Here is a 26,774-nt window from a genome sequence, read left to right as displayed (position 1 = left end):
CATTTTACCTATCTACATTTTAACTATTGGCAGCAAGTATCAGTTGTGCAGTTATAAATAGTATGTCATAGTTTAAGTGCATTATAAGGTGTTATTAACTAAAGTTATATACTATAGTATAATGTTGAGGTACTTGTGCTTTACTTGAGTATTTACATTTAATGCTACTTTATACTTCAACTTCGCTTCATTTATATTGGGGAAACAATTGTACATGTTAGGCTAATTGAAATGTGTAGTCATTATAAGTTCAATATAACAATACCCTCAGTATAAAATACCTCGTATTTTGTGTAAGACTCCTACACCCAGTTTGGATACACTATAGTCTCTCTCGAGTCTAGACCTATGGTTATTACTCACTACTCCTTCATGGAGACGTGTTGCGGGAACGCGCCTTTTGAGCGCGCACCGCAAAGCGTCCTTTTCGTTTCCATAGAAACATTGGAGGGCAACAGAACACGGTGGGAGAGGTGTCCGACTCCGACCCTCGTTTTTACTACCAGAAATTCACCTTTTAGTTTAGAACGACGTGGTTGGACATTTAAAGGACATTGAATTCTGCTAGGACTATCGTTTTGGTCATTTGGTAAGTAACTGGTTAATATTATGCGTTTGAAGCACACCAGCTGGTATCACCGAGGGGGTTACCTGTGAAAGAAAAAGGCGGCTTTCTTTGACTAAATGAAACTTTATATTGTTCCGCCATTTGCCCACTGAACTGCAGTGTAGAGCCATGTGGCATCACTTTGCCTACAAACTTTCATAGCGCTAAAAGAAGATATATATTTTCCACAAAATAAGTCTACTTAAAGTTTGTTGAAGGTTTTTTTTTATCGAAATTATCTTCAGTGTGAGACGTGCACCTGTTCACACGGAGAGGTTGATGTCAGAGTGCACGCATTGCGGACTTTCAACTTTTAGTTGATGCTCAGCAGAGGGGAACGGATAGCTAACATTTAACTGAATCAAGCTAGGGTTTTTTTTTTTTTTTTTTGCAGCACTTGCCATCCGCTTGTTTAGTCTCAAACCTTGGACAAGTTATCCTGTTCGAATACATGCTTTGAAGGTATTGTTAAAGTGTAGTTTAGGCCTACTATTCCAGCAATGTTTTTATAATTTCTGTAAGTGATGCCACACATCACTTTGTACTAGATAGATAGATAGATAGATAGATAGATAGATAGATAGATAGATAGATAGATAGATAGACAGACAGATAGATAGATAGATAGATAGATAGATAGATAGATAGATAGATAGATAGATAGATAGATAGATAGATAGATAGATAGATAGATAGATAAATTGATAAATTGCATTGTTGCAACAGCCTCATCATACATTTAAAAAATCCATCGATTAAAAAATGGGGGAAAAAACGGAAATGTGAAGTAAAATACACCTCTGTTTATATATTTTTCCCCCACTTGTATGTACATAATGTATATTTATGCTCAGAGCAATAACAAGCTTGAGTCAAATTCCGTGTGTACACAGTTTGGCCTATAAAGCTGATTCCGTTTTTGATAATATTTGTTGGGAATGAAAAGCCCTTTTGAGGCAAATTTGTGATTTTAGGCTGTATAAATAAAAATGTACTTGACTGCCCACTTTCATCCTGATTGACATGAATCTTTGAATGATTTCTGTCATATCCTCCAGCAGTGGTGCAGCTGTATGACCCTGGAAGTTTCCTCCTGGGAGAGAGATGGAGACCAGCGCTCACATACTGCCCACCTCGTCATGTCCCACCACTTTAGGAGGGTCTCTGCCTTTCTCCTCCTCGCCGCTGCAGACCGGCTCAAATGGCCGCCTTTCCCTTCCACTTTCGCCCATTTCGTTCCCGCCGTCCCCGACCTCACTTTCACCATCTATAGCAGAGTCTGTTCCCTCTCCCTGCCCGCTCTCACAATGCCCAGCGTCTCACTGCCTTGAAGGACAAAAACTAGAACGCCTCAGCCTTGGTAACTTGTGTGATCAAGATGACCTGACCTGCCTCAACTGGCTGCACCAGCGGGGCAACCTGCTACCGCTGCAGCCCCTTCCCAAAATGACACCACTGCCTCAGCTAGAGTCCTCCGCACCAACCCAGCCTCTTCCTCATGCCTTGTCTAAGCCCCCGTATTCCTTCAGTAGTCTGATTTTCATGGCCATAGAAGATTCGCCTGACAAAAGGCTTCCAGTGAAGGACATCTACGAATGGATTGTGAAGAATTTCCCCTACTACAGGACAGCATCAGGAGGCTGGAGGAACTCGGTGAGACACAACCTGTCCCTGAGCAAGAGCTTCCGGCGCATTCAGAGGGACAAGCGCCAGGTGGGGAACTGAGACACGTTTACCACGTTAAGAGCAAACGGGTCATGTAGTCAGTAAAGAGATTGGACTTAAATGATAAAACAGAGATTCAAGCATCCATATCTGAAAGCATCCGTCCCACTGAAAACAAACGCACTGAATCCAGATGTGCTTATTATTATGTACTCTACATTTGTCATATGATCTAATGTCTCAGTGTTGTTTATGGCTAATATCTCTCCAGTTTAACATTTCAAGTGGTTTTGTATATTTGTTCCAGTCAGTGGGGAAGGGATCGCTGTGGTGGGTGTGTCCAGAATATCGGTTTGCGCTCCTCGAGGTCCTGAGGAAGACCCACAGCTATCACAGCACCAACAGCAATCTAATCAACAAGCCTGCACTGTGAGTATAATATAACAGTTTGAGTGTGTACAACAGGGCGCAAAAGGGCTTGTTAGTTCTGTTTTATATTAAGTTCAAGAAATGTAATGGTTTTTAACAGCTGCCAAAAATGTCAATGAGTTTAAAGGAATACTTCATCCATACGGAACTGGCGTTCTATCATTATAAAATTGCTATTATAATATAATGAATGTGGTTTTTCTTCCCTCAGTCTTCCCTTGGCCCAGCTGTCCTATTAATCCTAACCCTAAATTTTTACTAGTGTGATTTCACTAGTAAAATGTAGGGTTACGGCCCCCACACACATCCTACCTCTACTGCGCGTCTACCTCGCGTCTGCGTCTGACTTTTTGTCACAGACCGTGAAATCAACGTAGAGCGAGCACACATCCAACCTCAGACGCACTGCTGAGGCGCGTCGGAGGCACGTCTGCAGCGACGCTCCCCTTCACCTCAGGAGGCTCGCCTATTTTTTTTCTGAGAGCAGCGCGTCTCTCTCGCGTCTCTGTGCTTTAACTGATAGAGAAATACTCTGCTGACAGTCATACCAGCAGCATTCACTCTAGTTACACGTTTACCCGGTGTGTTTATTTCAAAATAAAACATCCCTCAGTCGTTTACGCGAATAATCCCTTTATTTCACGATTTAATTGTGCAATCAAAATCCAAGGGATTTAAAACCTAATTTTCAATTAGTTCTGGCATTTCATTTTTGGATAAATGACACATATAGAGATCCAATATAGTGAAGAAATAAAAAAGATCATGATGAGCGCAACAGTTTTCCGTTGCTCTATCTGTGTCTACGGCCTTCTTCTTCCCCGACCACACCCCCCTCTCTCTCTCCCGTATAAATCAGTAAATTGATTTTTGAAATACTCTGCTGAGAGTCATATTGACTTCATACTGGCAGCTTTCGCTGTAGTTTCACCATTTCCTGGTGTGTCCCCTTCAAAATAAAACTTCCAACAAGCGAAAATATGGCAAAAAAAAATTTAAAAAATGGCAATGGGGCGCACGGATTACTGTCCAGACTCAATATAAATCATATGCATCATAGATGACATGAAAGAACTTCATTTTTAATGGGAATTATCTATGAAAACTCTATGTAGAAAGATAGGGCTTTTAGAAGCAGCGCTGCAGCAGCAGCTGCTGAGACGTTGCATGTGTGTCCGAGAAAAGTCCGAGAGAGGCAGCAGTAAGGTAACGCGACGCGCTCCAGAGGTAGACGCAGGATGTGTGTGGGGCGCGTTAGACAGTGAGACAATAAAACACTCTGCCTTTTCTCAGGCTAGGATGAACCGATTTCAAAAATGTTTGCACATTTATACTACATAGGATCTCAGAGTTTAATACACCTTCATATTCCCACCGGTGAAGTAGGTCTTTAATTAAACATTATGCAGTATTAGATAAGAAATAATAATGCCGCTGACTTTTCTAACCAAAGGTGGAGAAGATACATTTAAAGTAATGGTGGTGATATAATTAGTTGGATTAATCAATAAAATGAAAATTATTTGACAGTAAAATCAATTAAGTCACGTGAAAAAATACCAAGCATTTGTTGACTCCAGCTTGCCACATGTAAGGATTTGCTGCTTGAAATATCGGTTTGACAAAACATTACATTTGAAGACTTTTCCTTCAGCTCTTGCAAATTGAAATGCGGTAATGCGAATATCTTTTTTTTTTACTAAAAGATAAAAAGAGAGATTGGTTTGTTTTCCCAGTAAATACTGTATTCCATCTTACAAAACCAGTTAATTATATAATTGTTCCTTTACTGAGGTTTAAAAACTAAATCTTTAAATGAATGTAGATGTCCAACTATGTTTTCATGTGTGCAGGTTGGAAGGAGCTGAATTTGTGGTTCCTGCAGTGTGCGACTCTTTGGAAATCTCAGGTCAGTAATGAAGAGGAAACTCAGATTATTTCACTTAATTGTCCCAGGAACTTACATATTTGACCCTTTATGAATTTCTTTTAGTCGACAATATATTTATCAATGGAGTAGCGGCTCTCGGTGACACTTTTATTAAATGCCGCTTTTCTCCCGCTCTGCAGCTTTCTCAGCATGCAACATTGTTCCTGTGTTTGTGTTCAGTTTTCATGGCAACAACCTTCTATTACCTTGGCAACACAGCAATAGGCTAGCTCAGTCCCCTTTATGTCCCCTCATTTTATGTCTGAGTTTATGCGCTTTACGGGCCCTTTAATTTGCATGAAAACACGTTATTATTGTTTGTGTCTTACTTTTGATCCGTCATTTCCTCTTATTGTTTTAAAAAAATATATATTTATTTCCTATGCAGATTCTCTCTCTCACACCTTCCTCCTCTCCGCACACTCACCCCAAACCTTCACCAACGATAACCCATCGTTCTCTGAAAACCCACCGTGCCCTTTGAGCCCGGATCATGAGGAGCTTGTCACCATGGAGTCCGTGGAATACCAGCAGGAGGAGGTGTGTGAGGAGATGGAGATGGAGATGGAGAAGGACCCCCTGTCAGACAGCGGCTACATCGAGTTACACTATTACCAGTCTCAGCAGTTCCAGTACCTGGTGCTGCCCGGAGACGCTGAGTTGGACCTGGAGACGGTGGAGATCCTTCAGCTGGACGCCGAGGCCCAGGAGGCTGCCGGCTCACTGCTAGACCTAGCAGGAGGCATATATTAACATTATACCTCATTTAACAATGAGGCAGATGCTTTAAAAGACCAACATAAACACACAGGGATTTATGTTTTGAAGTCCTAAGTGATAATGGATGGAGTGATTATGTTTGGCAAATCGGCTGATTCTTCCTAATACGTTGATACTGCCCTAAGTCTTGTGTATTGTTTTGTAGTTAGGTATGAGTATAGATCAACTTTTTGATGGACTAACAACTATGGATCACGTTACTTCCCATGTATTCAGGCTCTTTCAATGCAGAAGGTGAATTAACCACCATATCATACAATGACTTGAGACTTGAGAGTGTAACCTTAAACTAATTATACTCTGAGACGTTAAAGTATTAATAGAGTAAAGTCTTCAATAAGTTTTTAGATTTTCCAGTGCGAGTTTTGAACATTGAAGCCGTTCTCAGGGGTCGAAGGATTTCTTCCAACTCAAGATGAAGTATTGTTCCTTGCTTAAAAAAACAAACACTCGAAACAAACTTAAAATAATATCTTGCCCCTTAGCTGTTACTGTAGCCTGTTTTAAAGTAGAGTGTAATACTTTATTAAAATATATTTAATTTATAATGTAGATGCACTTGTACATTGTAGTCAAAAAGTGGGAAAGCACTTTTCAATTACGATAATATAAAGTACTTCCAATTTTTTTCAATTTAATTTACTTTGGCCCATCGTCATTTTTGTGATCATGTTCGCTAGGGAGGATTTCATCGACATAATGTCATTTTACTGAATTCCTTAACGTATGAAGGCAAAAATATGATCTTGTAAGCGAAGCTAGGATGTCCTCAATCAGAAATAGTTTGATTGGAATTTTTAATCGAAATATGAGATGAACTCACTGCCATTTACACTTCTTTACATTTCAGGGCATATGGAATTTCTGTTTGTAAATTGTATGTATTTTTAAAAGCTTTACATTTTGTAATCTAACAAATAAAATCTGTCATGCCGCTCTTGTGAAATATCATTGCCAGTTTTCTACTCAGTTTCGTTTTGGCTGGAATTTTCTAGTTTTGAAGCATTATAATTGTTGAAAGGGCAACATGTTTTTGCTGTCTTTACACATCATCATCATCTTCAACCGCCTATCCGGAGTGTTTTTACAAATTAACAATCCAAAACCGAAAGCAGTCCGATAGATATTTACATAGTAAGTCCTGAAACTAAACTAAAATGCTATGCTACGATGTCGTTTTAATCCGCCGATATTTGTAATATAATTTGTTCATAAGCAAAACATCAAACTTCTGTTCATGTTTCACATTACGTATCTGGTTCCGTATTCGCAATATTACATTGAATAAACTACATTTCCCACTGCTCCCAGGAGTAATTGGCATCTCGGGTGCAGTAGTTTGGAATACGCTCGAGTACGATCAGAGAATCACATCATAACTTCATTTCCCATGCAGCGTTGCGGCGGCTGAAGACGGAAGTGTGTGTTCGTTGTGGAAAAAAAGTCAAGAAGTTCTCAGTTGTTTTCATGCCAGTGGAAAAAAGTCACATTTAGTTGTTTCTTGACTCGTGAAGTTGTGTTGAAGCCGTCTGAAGACACCAAAGGTAACGTTAAACTGTAAAATATGATGCAAAGAAAGTGATACCACTATTTTCAAGCTTTAAAAAAAAAAGCTTTTCTTGTTGAAAAGCTGGTCTGGCGTTTAGTTTTTAAAGCTCGTCTAGCTAGCAACAGACAGGCGTTAGCTTTTAGCTGTATGTAGAATACATGCGGAGCACATAGGCTTTTAGGTACACCTGGTAACTATAAAGATGGTATGTCAATAAGTATATGATTTAATTATATACATCCAGGTTTATGTTAGAGAAATGTTCAGCTTTACTGCGAACAGTCATGCCAGCTCAGCCAGCATCACTGTCACTTTCGGGCACCAGTTGACCAGCTGCGTCGGGTATATTATACGAGGTAATGTGTAGCTAAGAAGACATCTCAACATATTACGACATGTTTTTTGGTGTCATATAGCTGTAGCATTTCCTGCTTCATTGCATCAATTCAGACTAACACTCACTGGCCAGAAATGCCTGGCATGCTAATGCTGCTGAGTGCCACACCTTTAGAGGTGTTGTGTTTTTGGTGAAACGAGAGAGGACGAGCTTTGGGTATTAAAAAAAAGATTCGCTGTCATGAAAGCACCTCCCTGTCTAACTCATCTTGGGAGAGGATCTTCTTCTCCAGAAAGCAACAACAATGAAGCCCATTGAATTAGCTAAAACGAACAGTGTGTGTTGCATTGGAGAGCATGCTGGAGGCAAAGCGGCATGATACCAACCAGAGCATCCCAAACAGTCAGCTCTTGCACAAAGCTAAATATTGTAGCTGATGTTCAGTAGAACCAATCCAAATGTTATGTACTGAGTGAACTGCTTTGAGTGTGATTTTCATCCAAATTTAAAATCTTCAGATAATCAGTTGCATGGCTCAGCAGAGTGAATACTATTTGCCAGCAACTAATAGCATTTTCAATTATTGATTATTTTTCCATTAGTTTTATTGTGACCAATTTATATATTAAATTATATCTGCGCTGATGATTGGCAGACAGTCAAACTTTTCATAAATTGCCACAGAGTAAGTTCATTTATTAATAGCCCTATTCTGAAATGTCCATTACACATAGGGCGGCGGGCCTAAGTTCAATATTTTGCCAAAAAAACTACATTTTCATATCAACTTAACTTGCGGGGAAGCAAGTAACTCTTCACATTGGGAATCTTTTACGTGCAAATGGTTGATGATTGTGTGGGGTAATTTTTTTAAATAACTAAAATTGTTGATTTTTAGATACATATTTTGGTGCTGAATAAATCAATCGTCAGAAAATGAATCGCAGACTATTTTCTATAATTGATTAATTGTAATAGTTGAAATAATGCACAAAAGATTCCTCATTCCCATTGTCTCAAATGTGACACTTTTCTGCTTTTCTAAATTACTTATTTAATTTTATGCTTGTATTTGTGCGACAACTTAAATATTCCAGTACTAATCTCACCCTGATCATCCTAATCTCACCCTGTTTATGCCTGTGATGTTCACAGGGATCAGTAGCTCTTAACGATGAGGAGTCAACCAGGACCAGTTCAGATCGTTACAGTGTGTAAGGAGGATCACTCCTTTGCTTTGGACACAGAGGCGTTGTCACGGGTGCTGTTGGCCCCAGAGGTCCGAGACAAACATGTGGTGGTGCTGTCGGTGGCCGGAGCCTTCAGAAAGGGCAAGAGCTTCCTGCTCGACTTCATGCTGCGCTACATGTACAGAAAGGTGAGCCACACTGTAACTTGATCCTTCAGTGTCTGACATTATATCTTACTCCCCATATCTCTCTACAGCACTAAGAGGCCTACAGAGCACACACCTAAAGGGAAGTTATGTGGTGCTGAGATATTGTCAAGGTCACCTTGTTTTCTCACTGTCTTCAGACAAAGCTAGATTGACGCCAACATGAACCAATCGGGGTCTGCATTCCACTAAGAGACAACTTTTTTTTATTGACCAGGTCCCTCCCCATGGAGTTCTGAGAAAGACCTGACTGATTTAAGGGAGAGGCACGACTAAGCCCACTAAAAAATCAGGCTGGTCTCACTAGGTGCTAGCTAACCATCAAGAGCAATTTGGGGTGTGTGTCCAGCGACGTGACAGAAGATGCAAACCCTGTGATCAGTGGACGATTGCTCTACTTGCTTAGCCACAGACACCCCCAATCGTCCTGGCCTATGCGCGTCGCCATCTTGTCAGAGTTTGACTCTGCCTCATTTCCTCTTACCGAAAAAGGGCATTGATGTGACATCGGGGGGAGGGAGATACACCCATCTAGCTGACATATACCTCAGAGGCTAAGTGAGGGCCAGCGGGCAGCTAGCTGTCACTCAAGAGACCGCGCCTCAAATTATTCGTAAATTTTAACCTCCAATAGTTTAAAAACTAACGTAATCCAAAAAAATGTACCCCCCTCAGTGTTGTCATGGATATATGACCTAAACAAACTGACTAGAATGGTTTTTTGGACCAGGCCATAAATAGGTTTAATAATGCTGTGAAATACGGGAGTCAAAGAGAAATTGCTCTATTTTGGTACCACCTCTTAGTGGCCACTTGGTGAACTTTATTTGTTGTCACTTCCGCATTGGATTCTGGTAGAACTCGCTGTGGGTGGGGCTTCGTTCAAAGTCACTTAAACCTTCTTTCTTCCCCTTTTTGATGCTCGGTGTCTTGATTATGTCTACATGCCTAAATGCATTGATTTTCTGCCATGTGATTGGCTAATTAGCTATTTGTTCTTATAAGCCATTGAACAGGTGTACCTAATAAAGTGGCCGGTGAGTGTACATATATATTATATATAAAAGGGAGGTCACACTCACAGCAGGTCCTACTGGCAGAACTAGTCAGTCAAGTTTAAAGGGTGTGAGAATTTGTAAGTTACCACTAGTTTATAATGACTGAAATAATGCAGTCATACCACATTCATGCTCATCCCTGCTTTAACATGTGAACTAACTAGTTAACTGAAGAGGGATGAATTAGTGAGTGTTACCTCTATTAAGAAGTGGAGACTTCTTAACTTCTTGGAGACTTGTGAATGCCTGTTTTTTCTTTACATATTTGTAAGCTAACCTAATGGTTGGGCTACATTTGTCATGCTCATTGATAAATACCTTTAATTTTGGTTTCATCAGGCCAAACTTTGGCTACAATTGAATGGTTTTGTTGTTTACGCTGTGCAGTCAGAAGAATAGCTAACTGGGGAAATAATTTTTACGTAGTTCTACACTCCACATATGGCGTTTTTCCTCCGCACATGTAGCTCTACTCGACTGAAGTCGACTTAGCTCAACTTTGTTAAGTATCAGCACGGGTCGTTTTCCACTGCCAATAGTACCTCCTGAACGTGGGCGGGGTCGTCATACAAAGAGGCAGAAAGCCGACTCCAGAGCATGGTAGCAAAGCAGAAATTACGAGCAGTTGTTGTACTATTAACTGAACCAACCGCCAGGGCTGGGTATCGTCAAGGACTTCGCGATACGATACGTATCACGATACACTGGTCACGATACGATATATCACGATATATTGCGTATCTTGATATATCACGATATATTGCGATATTCCATAAACAAGTTGCCTTATCAAACATAACAACACAATATATTGATAATTGCACAGACAAATGAAGTCAAAACTATTTCATTCACAACTTCCTTTACTATTTTCTTCCTTTTTTTTGGTTTTGGCAAATGATCAAACACTGCTGCAGCTGCCATTACATCAAAATAACAAATCCAATTCACTCTTGTACTTACTGTACGGGACACAATGAAAATGAAAACACATCAGTGTGCTTTTGTGGTGACACAGTGAATCTTAAGTATTCTTATAAACAAAACTGATCTAACTTCAATAGTCAGTCTAGAGGCTCAGGCCTGACAGCAGACATGGGTTTGAATCTGACCCGTGGTTGTTCTCTGCATTTCATATCTGTATCTCTGCACTGTCAATAAAGCCTTGAAAAAAAAAAGAAAAAAAAAAAAAAAAAAAAAGATTTTTAGTTATACAAATCGATACTGATATCGCGATATTTTGGACACAGCCATAGTAATCAGTGCAGTCCGAGGCTTGTAATGTAATCGCTCGCTATAATTTCTGTCCCAGCTGACTACTAAAGGCTAGCTGCCCTACATGTCTCCTCTCCTGTCGTGTACAGTATGTTTAAAGTAACATCCCCAACAACCAACACAACTGGGTGAGCTTAGCGAATATATGGACATTTCATTAAGTTTTTCTTTTTCGGATCTGTGATGCAAATCTAATGAAAGGGAGCCAGAGAAGGCTGCACGCGGCGAGACAAAATACACTCAAAGTCCTGGAGAGTTTGGGAGTAAATACAACAGAATGAAGCTAGTAGTCTCTGGCCAATCAGTGGCCGGCAGTCTGCGGACGTTACCTTTTTAGCATCGGCTCAGCCCGCTTGGAACCTAGAGATAGGCGATAAATAAAAAAACAGCCGCTACAAGGGACCAGGTACTGCGGTGATATTGCGGTGGAAACACCAAAAATGCAAGTTGAGTTGAGTTGATACCACGCAGTGAAAAAGTGCCCTAAGTATTTTTTGTGTTGGTATTTATGCAGAACAGCTGGAGTTTCTGCTATCATTTCAGGGGGAATATGTCTACTGAGCCATAAGGTTTGGATACACACTTTCTCTGAGAAGCATTTATTTCTCTGTACAATGCTTAAAGTGTAATTTGTATTTCCGCAGGGCAATGACAACTGGCTGGGTGATGAAGACGAGCCGCTGACTGGGTTTTCTTGGAGAGGGGGTTCAGAACCAGAGACAACAGGCATCCAGCTGTGGAGCGAAGTTTTCCCCGTCCAAAGGAGCGATGGAACAGAGGTAGTACAATTTATTTGAGTTTATTTAGAGGCCATATCTGTGTGTGTTGTCGGATATTGTCGTGTAACAGAAACATAACAGTAAGATCAAGAAATAAAGTATTTAGATCTTAGTCTTTGATAATTTAATCTGATCATATATTTTTCTGCATATCATAAACTGACTTTTGCTTCCTCGAATTTCACTCAATATTCCCCTCCAGTTGACTCAGCTTTTGATGATCATTTATTTTGTATCGATCTACAGAAAAATAAATTGAAAAACAAATCTGATAATAAATCAGTTGTTTAAGACACAAATCAGTCATGAATAATAGATTGTTGTTTGAATTAAACTAACAAACTTAGGATATAAACAATTGTTGAATACATTACTTAAAAATATATATTATTCTAATAAATATATTTTATTAAGGATATGATCAATTTAAACAGCTTTTCATTCAATTACAAATTATTTCTAGTAACAACTCTACCACACAAGCAGTGTCCATATATCATGTCTTATATTTGGCCCTCTGCTCCTGTAGGTGGCAGTAGTGTTGATGGACACTCAGGGAGCCTTTGATGACCAGTCCACCGTGAAGGACTGTGCCACCATCTTTGCCCTCAGCACCATGACCAGCTCAATACAGGTGACCGATCTCCTCTGAATTTCACTAATTTATTAACAACTCAATGATATTGTTATGTATGCTGACATAGTTTCTCTTTCTGTAGATCTACAACCTTTCACAGAACATACAAGAGGACGATCTGCAGCAGCTGCAGGTTTGTTCACATTAGTGTGTCAAGAGTCAACCTGATGTGTTCATTGAAAAGCATGTTTGAATAATACTACCTGATTTAGTCAAAATTAACTGGATTTCCCACTCATGCATTATACTGTGGCGGCCCGCCAAAGTCTCAAAATGTTTTTTTTTAAATGTCAACATAAAATATATCTAAACTGTGTTTTTAGTTGTTACCGTTGCCTCAGCAAAGCATCTCCCCTTCAGTCTCTCTTCTTCACCCCGAGTCAATCAGTCCCTTCTACTGCTATTGTTGCGCACACGCTCTCCAGCCACATACATAGACAGCAGGCTGCAGGCTGCAGGAAGCCTGCTGCCTGCTGTCAATGAAAATTAGGGTAAAAACCTTTTTTAACTGAATTGGGATCATGTTATGCAGCTCATTTTGATTCATAATATAATAGCCTACAAATATTTGATTAAAAAATATTAACTTTTTCTTCGATAGCTTCTACCTTATGGGACCCAGTGTCTCCAAATTATTCCAGAATATAGTAGTAAAAAGCTCACATAGGACACTGTTGATTAAGCCGTGTGAATGTGTATGACTGCTGTATGTTTGAGGTGGTGGTCGGAGGGGCCGTAGGCGCTGAATGGCAGCCACGCTTCCGTCAGTCTGCCCCAGGGCAGCTGTGGCTACTATGGTAGTTTACCACCACCAGTATGACTGTGTGTGAATGAATGGAACCTGGAACCCTGTAAAGCGTCTTTGAGTGCCTTGAAAAGCGCTATATAAATCCAATCCATTATTATTATTATTATTATTAAGCCTCTTAATTCTACTCTCAAAGTGCATCAGATTGATGCATTCTAGTTTAAAAGGTACCACATTTTCTTCCAGGGTTGCATTCCCCCTGACCCTCTTAGAAGGTCTGGGGGTCCCCCCCACAGTTTCCCAAAATCCTGTGGGAAACACTGCTTTAGGCACTCTCCAGCATCTCTGCATTCATTTTGCATAATGTCTTCTTCCTCCTCACAGCTGTTCACAGAGTATGGTCGGCTCGCCATGGATGAGATCTTCCAGAAGCCCTTTCAGGTAAGTGAAATGATGATGCATGGTTTCCGCTGTTGGACACATATCTGATTTTATTTAATTTATTTCTGTTTGATAAGTTGAAAAAAGATAATTAATTCATCTTTCTTCTCTTATCCTCCTACAGTCTCTGATGTTCCTTATCAGGGACTGGAGCTTTCCGTACGAATACGTCTACGGGTTTAAAGGAGGCAATGCGTTCCTGGATAAACGTTTACAGGTATCAACTCTGTCTTGTTCATTTGAAAGAATTTATTAAATACACTAAGCTGACCTTTTAATACTTTCCCGGTACTAATGCATTGATTATTAAAGGTTAAGGAGGCCCAACATGAGGAGCTGCAAACAGTGAGGGAGCACATCCATTCATGCTTCAGCAAAATTTCCTGCTTCCTGTTACCTCACCCTGGATTGAACGTTGCCACCAACCCGAGCTTTCAAGGACAACTTGGTGGTAAGATCCCCCGTTTTCCATTCTATTCTACTTCATAGCTTTGCAAATGTTGGTATTTTGCAGAATAAAGCCAAATATACTGAGTGCTGTCCTAAGCTTTGATGTGTTTATTTTGTCAGATGTGGCCCCAGAGTTCAGAGAGGAGCTGATGAGCCTGATTCCTAAACTGCTGCATCCTGATCGTCTGGCTGAGAAAGAGATCAATGGAAACCCGGTCACTTGCATGGGCCTGCTTGAGTTCTTCAAGGTGACATTATCTCCATTTGAATGTTCCTGCTAAACTCCCAGATCAGTTTCTCACATCTGAAATTGTAATTATTGTCTTACCAGGCTTACATCAAGATTTACCAGGGAGAAGACCTGCCACAGCCAAAGACGATGCTCATGGTATGTGCATGATTGATATCAATTCAAACAACCTGCTAATGTTTTCCATTAACCTCGGAGCATGGGTGATTTTCGACTCATCTCTTTTGTTTGTCCGTCCGATAAATTTGACATGTTTGTCTCACCAGGCTACAGCAGAGGCCAATAACCTAGCAGCCGTGGCAACAGCCAAAGATCAGTATTACAAGAACATGGAGAAGGTGCGTTCACTTAAGACGTGAAAGAGAGTGCATTAACTACACCCCTTTGCTCTGTTTGGTGACCATTGTTGACATTGTGGGACATGGAAACAACTGTTCTTGTGGAGTATGTTTTTCGATTCATGAACAGAGAAACTAATACATAATCCTGTTATATTCTGACAAGAAATGACAGGAAAGGTTCTTATAATATTTTTTTGTTCTTCCCTTTTCCAAGGTGTGTGGAGGAGACTTGCCCTATGTTGCTCCTGAAGCTCTGGAAGAAAAGCATAACTTTAACTTGCGAGAGTCTCTTCACGCCTTCTCCTCTACCAAGAAGATGGGCGGTCAAGAGTTCTGTGACCGCTACCAGGCACAGCTGGAAAAGGAGCTGGAGGAAATGTGGCAATCATACTGCAAGCACAATGAGGTAACATAATAACATGATAAAACCTCCATACTTGTTTTTAAAGATTGTGTCTTTTGCCAAAAAAAAAACATCCGGCTCTTGCACAAAGACACTTTTACATTTATTAACATGAATTCTACAAAACAAAACGGCGATCACACTTTGAATGATAATCATAGTAGTTTATTAGTATAATTATTATTATTGCATGCATTTCTGTTTATGGCAGTGATATTATATGGAAAATGTTCTTCATCATCTTGTTTCTCTTCCTTTCAAAAGTCAAAAAATCTCTTCAGCGCCTTCCGAACACCTGCAGTGCTGTTTGTCCTGGTGTGCCTCCTGTACATTGTGTCGGGTGTGTTGTTCTTTGTTGGCCTTACTACCTTCGCCGTGGTGTGTGACTGTACTCTGGGTGTGGTCATGATGGCCATGCTGACGTGGGCCTTCATCCGCTACTCTGGTCGCTACCGTGATGTGGGAGGAGCCATCGACCAGGCGGCCGGCGTCGTCCTGGAGCAGGTGAGAATAATAAGGCTGGTGGCAGTGGTCAGTTATTGTTAACCAATAGCTGTCTACATGACTTCTAGTTATTTCATTAGTCAAGTTTTTTTTCAATGCATATTCCCATAAAAGTCACTAGAGGGAGCTATTGATGTTGAGAAGAACATCAGGAGCATCCGTAATGCCAGGGAAGGAAAAATTAGTCATCTAGTTTATGAGTCAGTTGCTAGAAACTGATAACAAAAACAACATAAACAAGCTTCAAGTGCTTGCCTGACATTCAAGACCGGATGTGAGCACAGTAACAGTTTAAATTTAAAATATGTTCACCTCTTTGCACAATATGTTTTCTTTTTACCTTTAATCGTGTGCCAGAAAAAGAAACACAAGAGAACGCTTTGCAGAAGTTTGGTAGCTCTTGCTTGTGTGACAGGAAGTCGTTAAAAAAACTGCATTGAACAGTTGCACCATGTCATCTTGTTATGGTGTTATTTCATTGGCTGAGGGTTTGAGAGAGTGCCTGCTGTTCAGCAGAGACAGTCAGTGCGTTTCCATGGCACAACTAGATTGGATTAAGACATATACCGAACTAGACACTCGAACGGACCGTGTTACTTGTCTGAGTATACATGGCCTTTCAGTAATCGGATAAATGTCCGATGCATGGCTGTCTCCGCAAACATGCAGTCCAGAAAGCTAAATGCATTATCAGTCAGCCTGACCATGTCCTCAGTGAGGAATTCACACTATTGCCCTCCGGGCGGCGCTATCATTCAATCAGGTCAAGAACAGTGAGGTACTCACACTCTTTTATTCCTGCAACAATCAGGTTACTGAATGATCACAAGGGTCAGGAGTAGGTGGAGAGCACACCAGTGTAGCTGGGTGGTTGTTCTGACAGGTTGAGTTGAAATTAATGTGAGTTGAATTTGTGTGTTGGACTGCTGTTGATTTATGTTATTTTCTACCTCGTACTGCTTTTTTATAGTATTTATTTAAATTATTTTTTACTGCGTACTGGAACTGTGAACTAAATTGCCCTTCTTGGGATAAATAAAGTTTTTTCTGATTCTGACTATGCTAGGTGGCGCTGTAGCCCTTTCAACAAGTGGTTATAAAGCCACGGGCTCCCTTCTGGCAACAACCCTACTATTTTTTTTTTTTTTTTTTACGTCGTCTTCTTCCACTTCCTTGGGAAATCCTCCGCAGGGATTCTCGAGCAAGCACAGAACGCAAACTCCGATATGCGATGTCCGATCCCTGTATACATGCAGAGAGAATGCCGACTATGAACGAGTTATCTAGGTGTTCTTATCCGACTTCGCTCGTCCGTTTATGTGCCGATTTGTGTGCGTGCGAAGTAGATCGGATAAAGGTGTTTACATGCAGTTTACAAGTCCTGTTGAAGTCTTATTCGTTTATTTACCCGATTATGAGTCTGCATGTAAACGCACTGACAGATTACTATAAGGCAAAGGCTTAACTTCACTTCAGAACTTTTGATGATTTGTGTTGTCTTCAGAAGAATGCCAATTGTCATGGCTACCTGAAATCAAACATTAACCATGTGGCTTGCTAGCCAACTTCTGTGTCCACAATCTGAGTCCCCTTAGTGGCGCCTTTGTGCTCAAACAACCATTTAATGGCTCCTTTATACTGAATTGGTCTTACAACAGTAGAAAATCTTACTAACAGCTTTAAAGCGTCATTACTAGATTTGTCAGCAACGAAAGGGAAGAAGGACCCATTTAAAAAGCTCACATACTGGTTTGGACACTTCTCGACCATCTGACAAGCACGTCATTTGGAGTAGACATTAGACAATGCACTATTATTATCATCCCATTAAAGTCAGTCTGCTATAGACTATTTACAGTGTTCATCAGCTATTTGCTAACTTTGTCTGCTTTTTGGTGCTGGACGTGCTGCATACAAATGGTTTATGAGAGCTTGTTTGCTTAAACTGGCTTGGCTGTTCTGTCTTGAAAAAAGGATGATAAGAATGTTAAGCCTGAACCATACACAATAAATGTGCCAAAACAATGAGCGAATAGAGGGGGAAATTATCTTTGGGTTCCTAAAGACACAGTGAAATGAAAAATACAATTTCCAAGTTCCCATCCTGCAACCCATCCTTGTTACATGCTAAATGTGTCGTAATTTTTTTAGTATCTTGGTATAAAAAAAACTTTCTTTTTCTCTTCCTGTAAAACATAAAAATATGTTCAATTACTCATTCTGAACTCAGGGACCCTAACATACTGTATATGTAACCAAATGAGATGCAGGATGACAAACTAATCCAGCCCGCCATATAAAACTGCATGGGTAGCTAGCAGTTATAAAGGTGTGTGTTTGAATTCAGTTGGGTTGAAGACTAATTTGTTTATTCCATCCTCGTCTTGCGCTAACAACACAGGTGAGGAAGGTCTCTTACGGCTCTGTAACATGCTACTATATTTGCTAAGCCACACACGCATTTTAGCGATCCAATCACATTTTAAGGATTGGATTTAAATCCCTCCAATACCTAAACCTAGAAATACGGCACTAACTTCCCTATCGAAACCCCGTTCTCATAACATATCATCATTAAAGTGTTTGCTAATTTTTTTAAATGTACTTCTACACCTTAATTACAAATTGTAATTAAAATTTAAATGTATGAGCTGGATCCAACACCAACAGAGCACAAATAGGAAATGAAACTAAACAAGTCGAGTCTGACATCCCCGCATAGTTCATTTTCAGGTTCAGTCCTCTCACCAGAAGTGGTTTGAATGGAGTGAACGCACTCTGCCTGGCAGGGTTAAAAATATGACTGATATGGCCAAGAGGTTTCAGTGACGTGACCACAATACAGAAAAATGGACATTGTCAATTCATTGTCAAATGAATTTTCTTCTGCTTCTTTTTTACAGGCTACCGTGGTGTTGAACAAGTCGAGAGGCACGGTTGACCTGAAGAAATCCAGTTAGAGGACCTCTGAACCTTCATAATCTCGATGCAATGCAACCAGTGCACAACACAAGCACACATTCAGCACTTAAGCCTTATCATGCCTACCATTGGAACAAACATGCAGCTAAACAACATTGGCACACACTAAAAAATATATAATGCCAATGCACCAGCGTCTTAATTGCTGTTAAAGTGCGGGCTTATCTATAGATGACTGGGTTCACTGAGGCGGTGAGTTAAACCATCAAAGTCCTTATTGATGACACTTCATGTCTTAAATTGACACTGCCATAATTTTACAAGTTTACAATTGGTCTAAATAGACGAGTCAATGTTTACCTTTAAACTTACTAAACACATTTTCTATTGCAGCTGAATGCCTCCTACTTGTGTATTGTTTAGACAGGGTGCTTTTGCAACAAAGCCTTTGCAGTATATCTTTAAATAACCTTTCAAAAATGCTGGCTTTATACACATGTCTTTGTGGCTTTATTTTTTTTTTACCATGTGGCCTTAAAAAAAATCCGTTCTGTGTCTTTTTGCTGTATATTCAATAGAAACTAGCTTTTCTAGAGGGGTTAAACTGTTGCTTATTTGACAGGAGAAGGAGTATGCACTTTCTATATAACGCAGTAAGATTTGGAAGCTTCATGTAATCTGAGATCATCTCATTTGTTACAAGTGTGTTGGTGTTTAATTCTTGATGGAAATGTGTTACCCTTTATAGATTTTGATACTAAATACCAGACTCTTCTTGATAAATTATATATAAGAATATATTAAATACTTTTCAACTCCAAAGATAAGAAATTGTTAAAATACTCAAAGGTGTTGAATGCCTAACGTAATAAAAGTAGTTACCAGTCCGCCAAAGAGTTAGCTTTAAATATTTGAACCATGCTTTGGCCTTGTGCTCTCATCACTTCAAAACTCACTGAATATAAGCATCAGCTGAATCTCAGTGGTTTTTTCTCTGTGATGCAGTTTAGAAGCTGCGCATTGTGGATTTAGCTGCAGCTCAATGGGATATTTCAACTATTTCACAGTTTGTTAACAACTCTACATATAGGTTTTGATGTGATCTTCAGTACACTTAGAAAACATTCAAAGAAGTTTGACATAACCAAAAGTTTACTTTTTGCTAAAATAATCGGAATACATAGCTATCAATTCAGCTTGAATCATAGTAAGAACTTGTTTATGCAACATGTAATGAAACCATATTACCAAAAAAGGAAAAATAATAATAGTACCTGCAGCCATTTATACAATTATTTTTTTCTTTATTAAATAACTATTTTTATTTGCAACCACGCCCAACATCATTCAATATGGTGTAAGACAGGTTCTACCAAAAACCTGGGATTGGAAAAGTGGAATGTAAAGCATTTTGTTACCTTTCAAATGCCACATTATTGTGTGACCTGACAGCGAAAGTAGGATCCTGCAGTCTGTAATGATTTTGCTTCTTGCACCTCGTCAACTAACCATATATCTTGTGTGCTTTAATACAGAATGGAGATAGAGAAAGCTAACTGACGGTTTGTTATTCTCACAGTGAGTCCAAGACACTGTAGGTATAAGTGATAAGAATATAGGGCCAAAACACAAATGTGGAAATATGGAGGATGATACTTGCTTAATGACCATCGTTTTGCACATTCCATGTCTGTCTCTTTCCACAAGAGGACATTTCAAGATGTTGCACAAGCACTTACTATTGCACTTCTTCTTTGGGGCTTTTTGCACACAGCTCATTCCAAAAGTGAATAAATGCATGCAATATTGTATAAACGGCTAATGTAATCATCCGTTGCAGGGCTATTGTGGCCTTGACCTGAGAAATGCTGTTTTATAATGAATAAACTGAGCTTGAAACTGTTCACGTGGCTTTCTGATATATATTCCACAAACTGTTTTTATTTTAGAATGTGGCTCTGAGGAAAAGACTCAGTTCTATTTCGTTCCTACTGACCGCCAGAGGCGGTGCTTACAGCACTGGATGTTCCATCGCGCGCATGCGCAGGTCGAGATCTTTATACCAACAAAGTCACCTGTGACACCTAGGTGACCCCGGAATGTCTATATATTCCGGAAGTCACCTGAGGATCTGTTCCTTCTATTTTCTCGCGGATTAGCAGGACACACACAGAGCGTGTGTGAGAGATATACCGAATAGCTTTGTCGCAAGTAGCTTGTACCTACGGGTTGGTGCTTCGATCTAACGTCGACCACCAAAGGCTGCGACTGGCAATTGTTTCTACTAGGGCTGCGGCCGGGCAGGGGTGAGTAAGTGTGAAGGCTACGCGTGGCCGCCGGCTAACCGCGGTAGCTGTCACCTTCCACCTTGCATTATTGAGCTCGTAACAGTCGGCGGCTAGTTTCACAGTCGCCGTGTTATTATTTCGGTCGCGCCGTTGCTTGTGTGCTTTCACTAAGCCCGGTGCTGATTGTATGCTACGACTATTGTTTTCTAAAGAGTGCCAGTGAGCGGCTGGGCTTAGCGCCGCCACGGTAAATTCTAATTTCTTTTCGCTAGCTGTTGCGCTGTGCTCGGGTGCTGAGTTCGCCGGGGCCGGTTGCTTACTTTGATTTAATGGTCAGTGAGCGGCGTGGGCATAGCCGCCGCCACGGTAATTGCTAGCTTTGCTGCACTGCTGCTTGGGTGTGTGTCGCCTAGGCCAGTTGCTACTTGATTAGTTGCCAGTGAGCGGCTGGGGTCAGCGCCGCCACGCTAAATTCTAATCTCTTTTTGCTAGCTGTTGCACTGTGCTCGGGTGGTGAGTTCGCCGGGGCCGGTTGCTTACTTTGATTTAACTGTTAGTGAGCGGCGTGGGCATAGCCGCCGCCACGGTATTTGCTAGCTTGCTGCACTGCTGCTTGGGTGTGTGTCGCCTAGGCCAGTGGCGAACTTGATTTATCGTTTTTGCAGGGGCGCGTCGTGCCCGGGTGCTCTCGCCTAGGGCTCGATTGCCTAAACCTGTTAATTTGCCTCCAGTAGGCGGCTTGCGGCAGAGTCGCCTTCAAGGGGTTAATTTTGGGGTGTCACACCGGTGCTTGGTGCTCTCGCCTAGAGCCCGGCTGCATAGCCTACTAATTAATTTGCTATTGCTAATTAGTAAGTTGGCCATTATGTCAAGCGCCCATAATTGTGTCATCTGCTTGGCCTCCCTGCACACGGAGGATGGCCATGACCAGTGCTCTGCATGTCTGGGGGTTGAGCACCTGAGGGAAGCACTGTCGGATGATCCATGAATTGTAGTTGCATGCCTCATGCACTAAGGCTGGCTAGGCTGGCTGAGGTGGAGGGACTAGGGTTGCCCCCGTCGGGTGCGGGTCCTAGTGGCGCCAAGCGGCGCTCCTCGGCAGCTGGGGGACCCCCCAAGAAGTCCCATAGGGTAGACGACTTGACAACCCAGGTGAGCACACTATCGGGGGACGTGGCTCAAATCAAGGCCCTCTTGGAGAGCCTCCGACGGGCACAGGGTGTACCAGCCGCTGCGTGTGTTCCCGCGGCTGCGCAACTTTCCTATTCAGAGGATGATGTGCTGTCTACAGCTGCATCATGTAGTCTCTTTACAGAGGAGGGAGAACAGATCGACGAGGCGTCCCTGGCTTCTCAGGCTTTCTCCCAGGGGTCGGCGGCCAGCTCGGCTAGAGGGCCAGTGCCCAGCCGCTGCACAGTTAGGCCAGCCTTGCGTATGGCGCTGGCAAAGCTGGGGTTAGACGAGGCTCCGGGTTCATCTGCACCGGTAAGTGCATTTTTCCCGCAGGCCGTTCAACCCTCTGTTTTCACGTTGCCCCCCTCTGAGCCATACATTGCGGAGCTGCATAGGTGCTGGCCGGAGGCCAAGGTTTGGTCCCATCACTCTCGCGATGGCAGAGCTCTGGCAGCTATGAGAGACGCTGGGGCTTACGGCTTGGACCGGTTAGCGCCAATTGAGCCAGCGATAGCATCCTTGGTTGTCTCCCCAGATGAGGCGCTGAGGGCCGATGCGCGCTGCCCTCGGCCCCAGTGCCGAATTACGGACGACCTGCTTACCAGAAGCTACGGCATTGCTGCCCGTATGGGCCGTCTCGGGAATTCGCTTTCGCATACAGTTCTGGCTTTGTCCCAGACCATTCAGGGGTCAGAGGTTGATCCCTCAGCTCAGACCCTAAGTGAAATTTCTCTTCAGACATTTGCTTTTATGACTAGGGAGCTAGGCAGATTAATGTCAACAATTACGTTGGCGCGCCGCCAGGTTTGGCTGGCGCAGTCCCCCCTGTCGGAGGTGTGTCGGCGGACCCTCCGGTCTCTCCCGGTTGTGCCAGGCCAGACGTTTGGGCCAGCTGCACTTCAGGCCCTGGAGCGGAGTGTACAGGCTGGCCAGGCCAGCCAGCATTTTGCGAGTTTGCGACGTCCACTGCCACCTTTTTACAGACCAGGGGCCTCTGTGGTACCCTGTGCCAATAGCCCTCGACCACGTCCAGCTGGACGATCGAGGGGCCAGCGTTTCTCCGAGCAGGTTGGCCGGCGCCGTACCACCGCGCCGCCGCCACGGGAGGCATTTCAGGCGCCAAGAGGCCCGGCGCCCAGCCGCCGCCCCCCCAAGGCCCCTAGGGGCAGGGGGGGTAGGTACTGAAGTTCAAGGGCCGGCCGTCAGACGTTTTTCTCAGCAGCACCTGGACTACTGGGAAGAACAGACCACAGACCCGTGGATGGTGTTCACGCTGTCCAACGGGTACACACTACAATTCCGACGCCGGCCCCCAACTTTCAGCGGGATCAGACTTACTGTGGTCAAAAATCCCGGCAGATCCCTGGTCCTGGCCCAGGAAGTGGCCACCCTCCTGGGGAAGGGTGCCATCGAGGTAGTAGAGCCACAGGAACAGCTCAAGGGGTTCTACTCAACCTACTTTCTGGTACCGAAGAAGGATGGCGGGTTTCGCCCTATTCTGGACTTGAGACGGCTGAATCGGTACCTCAAGGTCTTTTCCTTCCGCATGCTGCGTGTTCCAGATGTCCTGGTTCGTGTCGATAGACCTGAAGGACGCCTACTTTCATGTCCCTATTTCACAGCGTCACAGGCGGTTCCTCCGCTTTGCATTTCTGGGCAAGGTGTACCAATTCAAGGTCCTTCCATTCGGGCTGTCTCTGGCCCCACGTATATTTACAAGGTGTGTGGCAGCAGCCCTGTCCCCATTACAGGCCGGCGGTATGGCGATATTGCCGTACCTAGACGACTGGCTAATCATTTCCCCAACTCGGGAGCAGGCAGTCAGGGACACAGCCAGGCTCCTCAGCCATGTGGATCGGCTTGGCCTCACGGTCAACTTTTCCAAGAGCAACCTTACACCATGTCAGGTGGTGAGTTATCTGGGGCTGGTGCTCGACTCGGTGGACATGCGAGCCTGCCTCTCTCCAAAGCGCGTCGCTACCATTCTGCAGCTACTACAGCGCTTCAGGCGGGGGAGGTTGCTGGAATACAGCCTCTTCCTGCGACTGATTGGTATGCTGGCCGCGGCATCCGGCGTGGTCCCGCTAGGCCTTCTCGGGTTGCGGCCTCTGCAGATCTGGGCCAATGGTCTCCACTTGGACCCCAAGTGGCAGAGACACAAGATGGTCAGGGTGTCTGGGCAGTGCCTTTTGGCCCTCCGACCCTGGAGAGAGAGGGCGTACCTGATTGCGGGGGCGCCCTTAGGGAGGTTGGCTTCCTGGCGGGAGGTCGTAGAGACAGACGCCTCCCTTACCGGCTGGGGCGCAGTATGGCGCCACAGGATTGTCAGAGGCCAGTGGGATTCCCAGCAGAGGCTGGAGCATATAAATGTGTTGGAACTCCTTGCGGTGTTCTTGGCTCTAAAGCACTTCCTTACAGTTCTGAGAAACCGGCATGTTCTCGTCCGGACAGACAACATTTCCACAGTCTACCACGTCAACCACCAGGGGGGCACCAGATCGAGGCGGAACCTGCGGGTCGCGCAGGGGCTCCTTACATGGGCGTTCCCCCATTTCCTGAGCCTGAGGGCTGCCCATGTTCCAGGTGTCCTGAACATAGCGGCAGACCTTCTCTCTCGCCAAGGGCCACCCTCCGGGGAGTGGATGCTCCATCCGGAGGTGGTGGGCATGATTTGGGACAGGTATGGCAGGGCAGTGGTAGATCTCTTTGCTTCCGAAGAGACGACCCACTGTCCCCTCTGGTTCTCCTTGATGGAGAGGACCAGCCCCTTAGGACAGGACGCTCTGGCTCATGCTTGGCCAGACAGCCTGCTCTATGCATTTCCTCCAATTCCCCTTATACTGGCAACACTGGACAGAGTCCAGCGTGGCGGTCACAGCCTACTTCTGGTGGCCCCACATTGGCCAGGGAGGCTGTGGTTCCCAGCATTGCTGAAACTCCTCAACGGAGAGGCTTGGCGCCTTCCAGAGAGACAGGATCTTCTGTCTCAGGTCGGCGGGCGTATATGGCACACAAATCCGGGGCGCCTGCGGCTGTGCGTGTGGCCCCTGAGAGCCAGGACCCACTGCTGACGTCTTGCGACCAGTCGGTGGTCCGTACCATTTTTAGTGCTAGAGCACCCTCCACTAGGTTGCTCTATGCAAACAGGTGGAAGTTGTTTTCACAGTGGTGCGTGACACAGGGCGAGGTCCCGGAGACCTGCTCGGTGGTGGTGATACTGAACTTTCTGCAGTCTGTGTTGGACAACAACAGGGCTGCTTCGACCCTGCGCGTTTATGTGGCTGCAATCTCGGCTGCACATGCAAGGGTTGATAGCCAGACGGTAGGATCCCACTACCTAGTCAGGCAGTTTCTAAAAGGAGCCCAGAGGCTTCGACCACCACGACCCCTGAGGGCACCATCATGGGACTTGCAAGTGGTTCTGAGGTCCTTATGTCTACCCCCATTTGAGCCGCTAAGTCAGGCAGATCTGACGCGGCTGTCTATGAAAACGGCTTTCCTTCTCGCCATTGCGACTGCGAAACGGGTCGGTGAACTCCATGCCTTGTCAGTGAGCCAGGTGTGTATGCGCTGGCACGCAGATGGGTCAGGAGTGGTGCTCTGGCCGAATCCATCCTTCCTGCCCAAACGTTTGTCTCCCCATCACGCAAACCAACCAATTGAGTTGGCTGCTTTCAATCCCCCAGGCTCTCCGGGGGGTGCAGAGGGAGTGTCAGACCCGCTGTGCCCGGTGCGGGCGCTTAGGGCGTATGTTGAAGCAACAATTAGCTTACGTAAGACAGATAACCTCTTTGTCTGTTACGGGGGCTGCAGGAAAGGGGCTGCCCTGTCCAAGCAGAGACTCTCTCACTGGATTGTGGATCTAGTGTTGAATGCATATAGAGCACAGGGGCTCCCTGTGCCCTTGGCCGTTAAGTGCCACTCTACCAGGAGTATGGCTACATCATGGGCGGCCTTGAAGGGGGTTCCTCTTCAGGACATCTGCTCCGCGGCTACATGGTCTTCATCATGTACGTTTGCGCGGTTCTACAGAGTGAATGTCGCTGCTCCTCATCCGGTGGCGACGGCTGTCTTGTTGATGGCTGCAAGCCCTTAAGTGGTGAGTACTCTTCGTGACCTTTTTGGTATAAGTCATCCAGTGCTGTAAGCACCGCCTCTGGCGGTCAGTAGGAACGAAATAGAACGATAGTTACGTATGTAACTACGGTTCTATGAGTTCCGGATGACCGCCAGAGTTCTCTGTCACTCAGACTTCTCAGACACCGCGAGAAGATCCAGTGGAACAGATCCTCAGGTGACTTCCGGAATATATAGACATTCCGGGGTCACCTAGGTGTCACAGGTGACTTTGTTGGTATAAAGATCTCGACCTGCGCATGCGCGCGATGGAACATCCAGTGCTGTAAGCACCGCCTCTGGCGGTCAGTAGGAACGAAATAGAACCGTAGTTACATACGTAACTATCGTTTTAGTCTTGCACATTTAAAGGAAAAGAAAATATAGGATCTTTTGAGGTAACCACTGAGTATTATTTTTGATGTTAACTACAGCTACAGCTCAGATAAGTTTGTATGAGATTAGACATTCATGTAGGCTATTTTTACAGAGTAAGCACTTGACCATGGTTTAACTTTAAACAATTTGAAAATATTATAAATACACAAATAGTAAATGGAATTCTTGTACAAAATTATCTTTACACCACATTGAATATGTTGTAGCTATATGTCAATTTTTAAACCAAAAAAATAATAATAGCCTATAATATGTAGGCCACATTATTGTAGTTTGGTTTAAAATGTGTACAATTAA

General features: G+C 43.5%; 3 protein-coding genes across 3 annotated transcripts in view; 2 read left to right on the top strand and 1 right to left on the bottom strand.

Annotated features, from left to right (window-relative positions):
- Nucleotides 1-26,774, bottom strand: part of tmem265 (transmembrane protein 265) — a gene marked incomplete at its 3' end in the record, with an annotated part of 224,620 nt that overhangs the window by 90,945 nt on the left and 106,901 nt on the right. The gene's annotated exons all lie outside the window — the stretch shown is intronic.
- Nucleotides 1,712-5,384, top strand: LOC307256820 (uncharacterized protein; the record flags this gene model as incomplete). Its single annotated transcript, XM_080035924.1, has 4 exons — nt 1,712-2,320; nt 2,580-2,701; nt 4,555-4,610; nt 5,020-5,384. The coding sequence occupies 4 exons, from the start codon at nt 1,712-1,714 to the stop codon at nt 5,382-5,384; spliced, it is 1,152 nt and encodes a 383-aa protein (XP_079892050.1).
- On the top strand, nt 6,815-20,405 carry LOC307256423 (atlastin-3-like). Its single transcript, XM_080035370.1, has 14 exons — nt 6,815-6,955; nt 8,453-8,675; nt 11,671-11,805; nt 12,335-12,439; nt 12,525-12,575; nt 13,575-13,631; nt 13,756-13,848; nt 13,944-14,082; nt 14,202-14,329; nt 14,413-14,469; nt 14,598-14,669; nt 14,887-15,078; nt 15,340-15,579; nt 18,483-20,405. The coding sequence occupies exons 2-14, from the start codon at nt 8,472-8,474 to the stop codon at nt 18,537-18,539; spliced, it is 1,530 nt and encodes a 509-aa protein (XP_079891496.1). The 5' UTR covers nt 6,815-6,955; nt 8,453-8,471; the 3' UTR covers nt 18,540-20,405.

The sequence above is a fragment of the Ammodytes marinus genome (assembly GCF_949987685.1).
Source record: "Ammodytes marinus genome assembly, chromosome: 10".
Taxonomy (NCBI): Eukaryota; Metazoa; Chordata; class Actinopteri; order Uranoscopiformes; family Ammodytidae; genus Ammodytes; species Ammodytes marinus.
The sequence above is the reverse complement of the archived record's forward strand: the minus strand, read 5'-3'. Positions and strand labels throughout refer to the sequence as shown.

What these genes read in the sequence shown, in the direction of transcription:
- LOC307256423 (XM_080035370.1), top strand. Translation starts at nt 8,472, where the DNA reads ATGAGGAGTCAACCAGGACCAGTTCAGATCGTTACAGTGTGTAAGGAG. An exon ending in TCTTCCAGAAGCCCTTTCAG is followed by an intron (nt 13,632 to 13,755) that starts GTAAGTGAAATG and finishes ATCCTCCTACAG; the next exon opens with TCTCTGATGTTCCTTATCAG. An exon ending in TCCTGGATAAACGTTTACAG is followed by an intron (nt 13,849 to 13,943) that starts GTATCAACTCTG and finishes TGATTATTAAAG; the next exon opens with GTTAAGGAGGCCCAACATGA.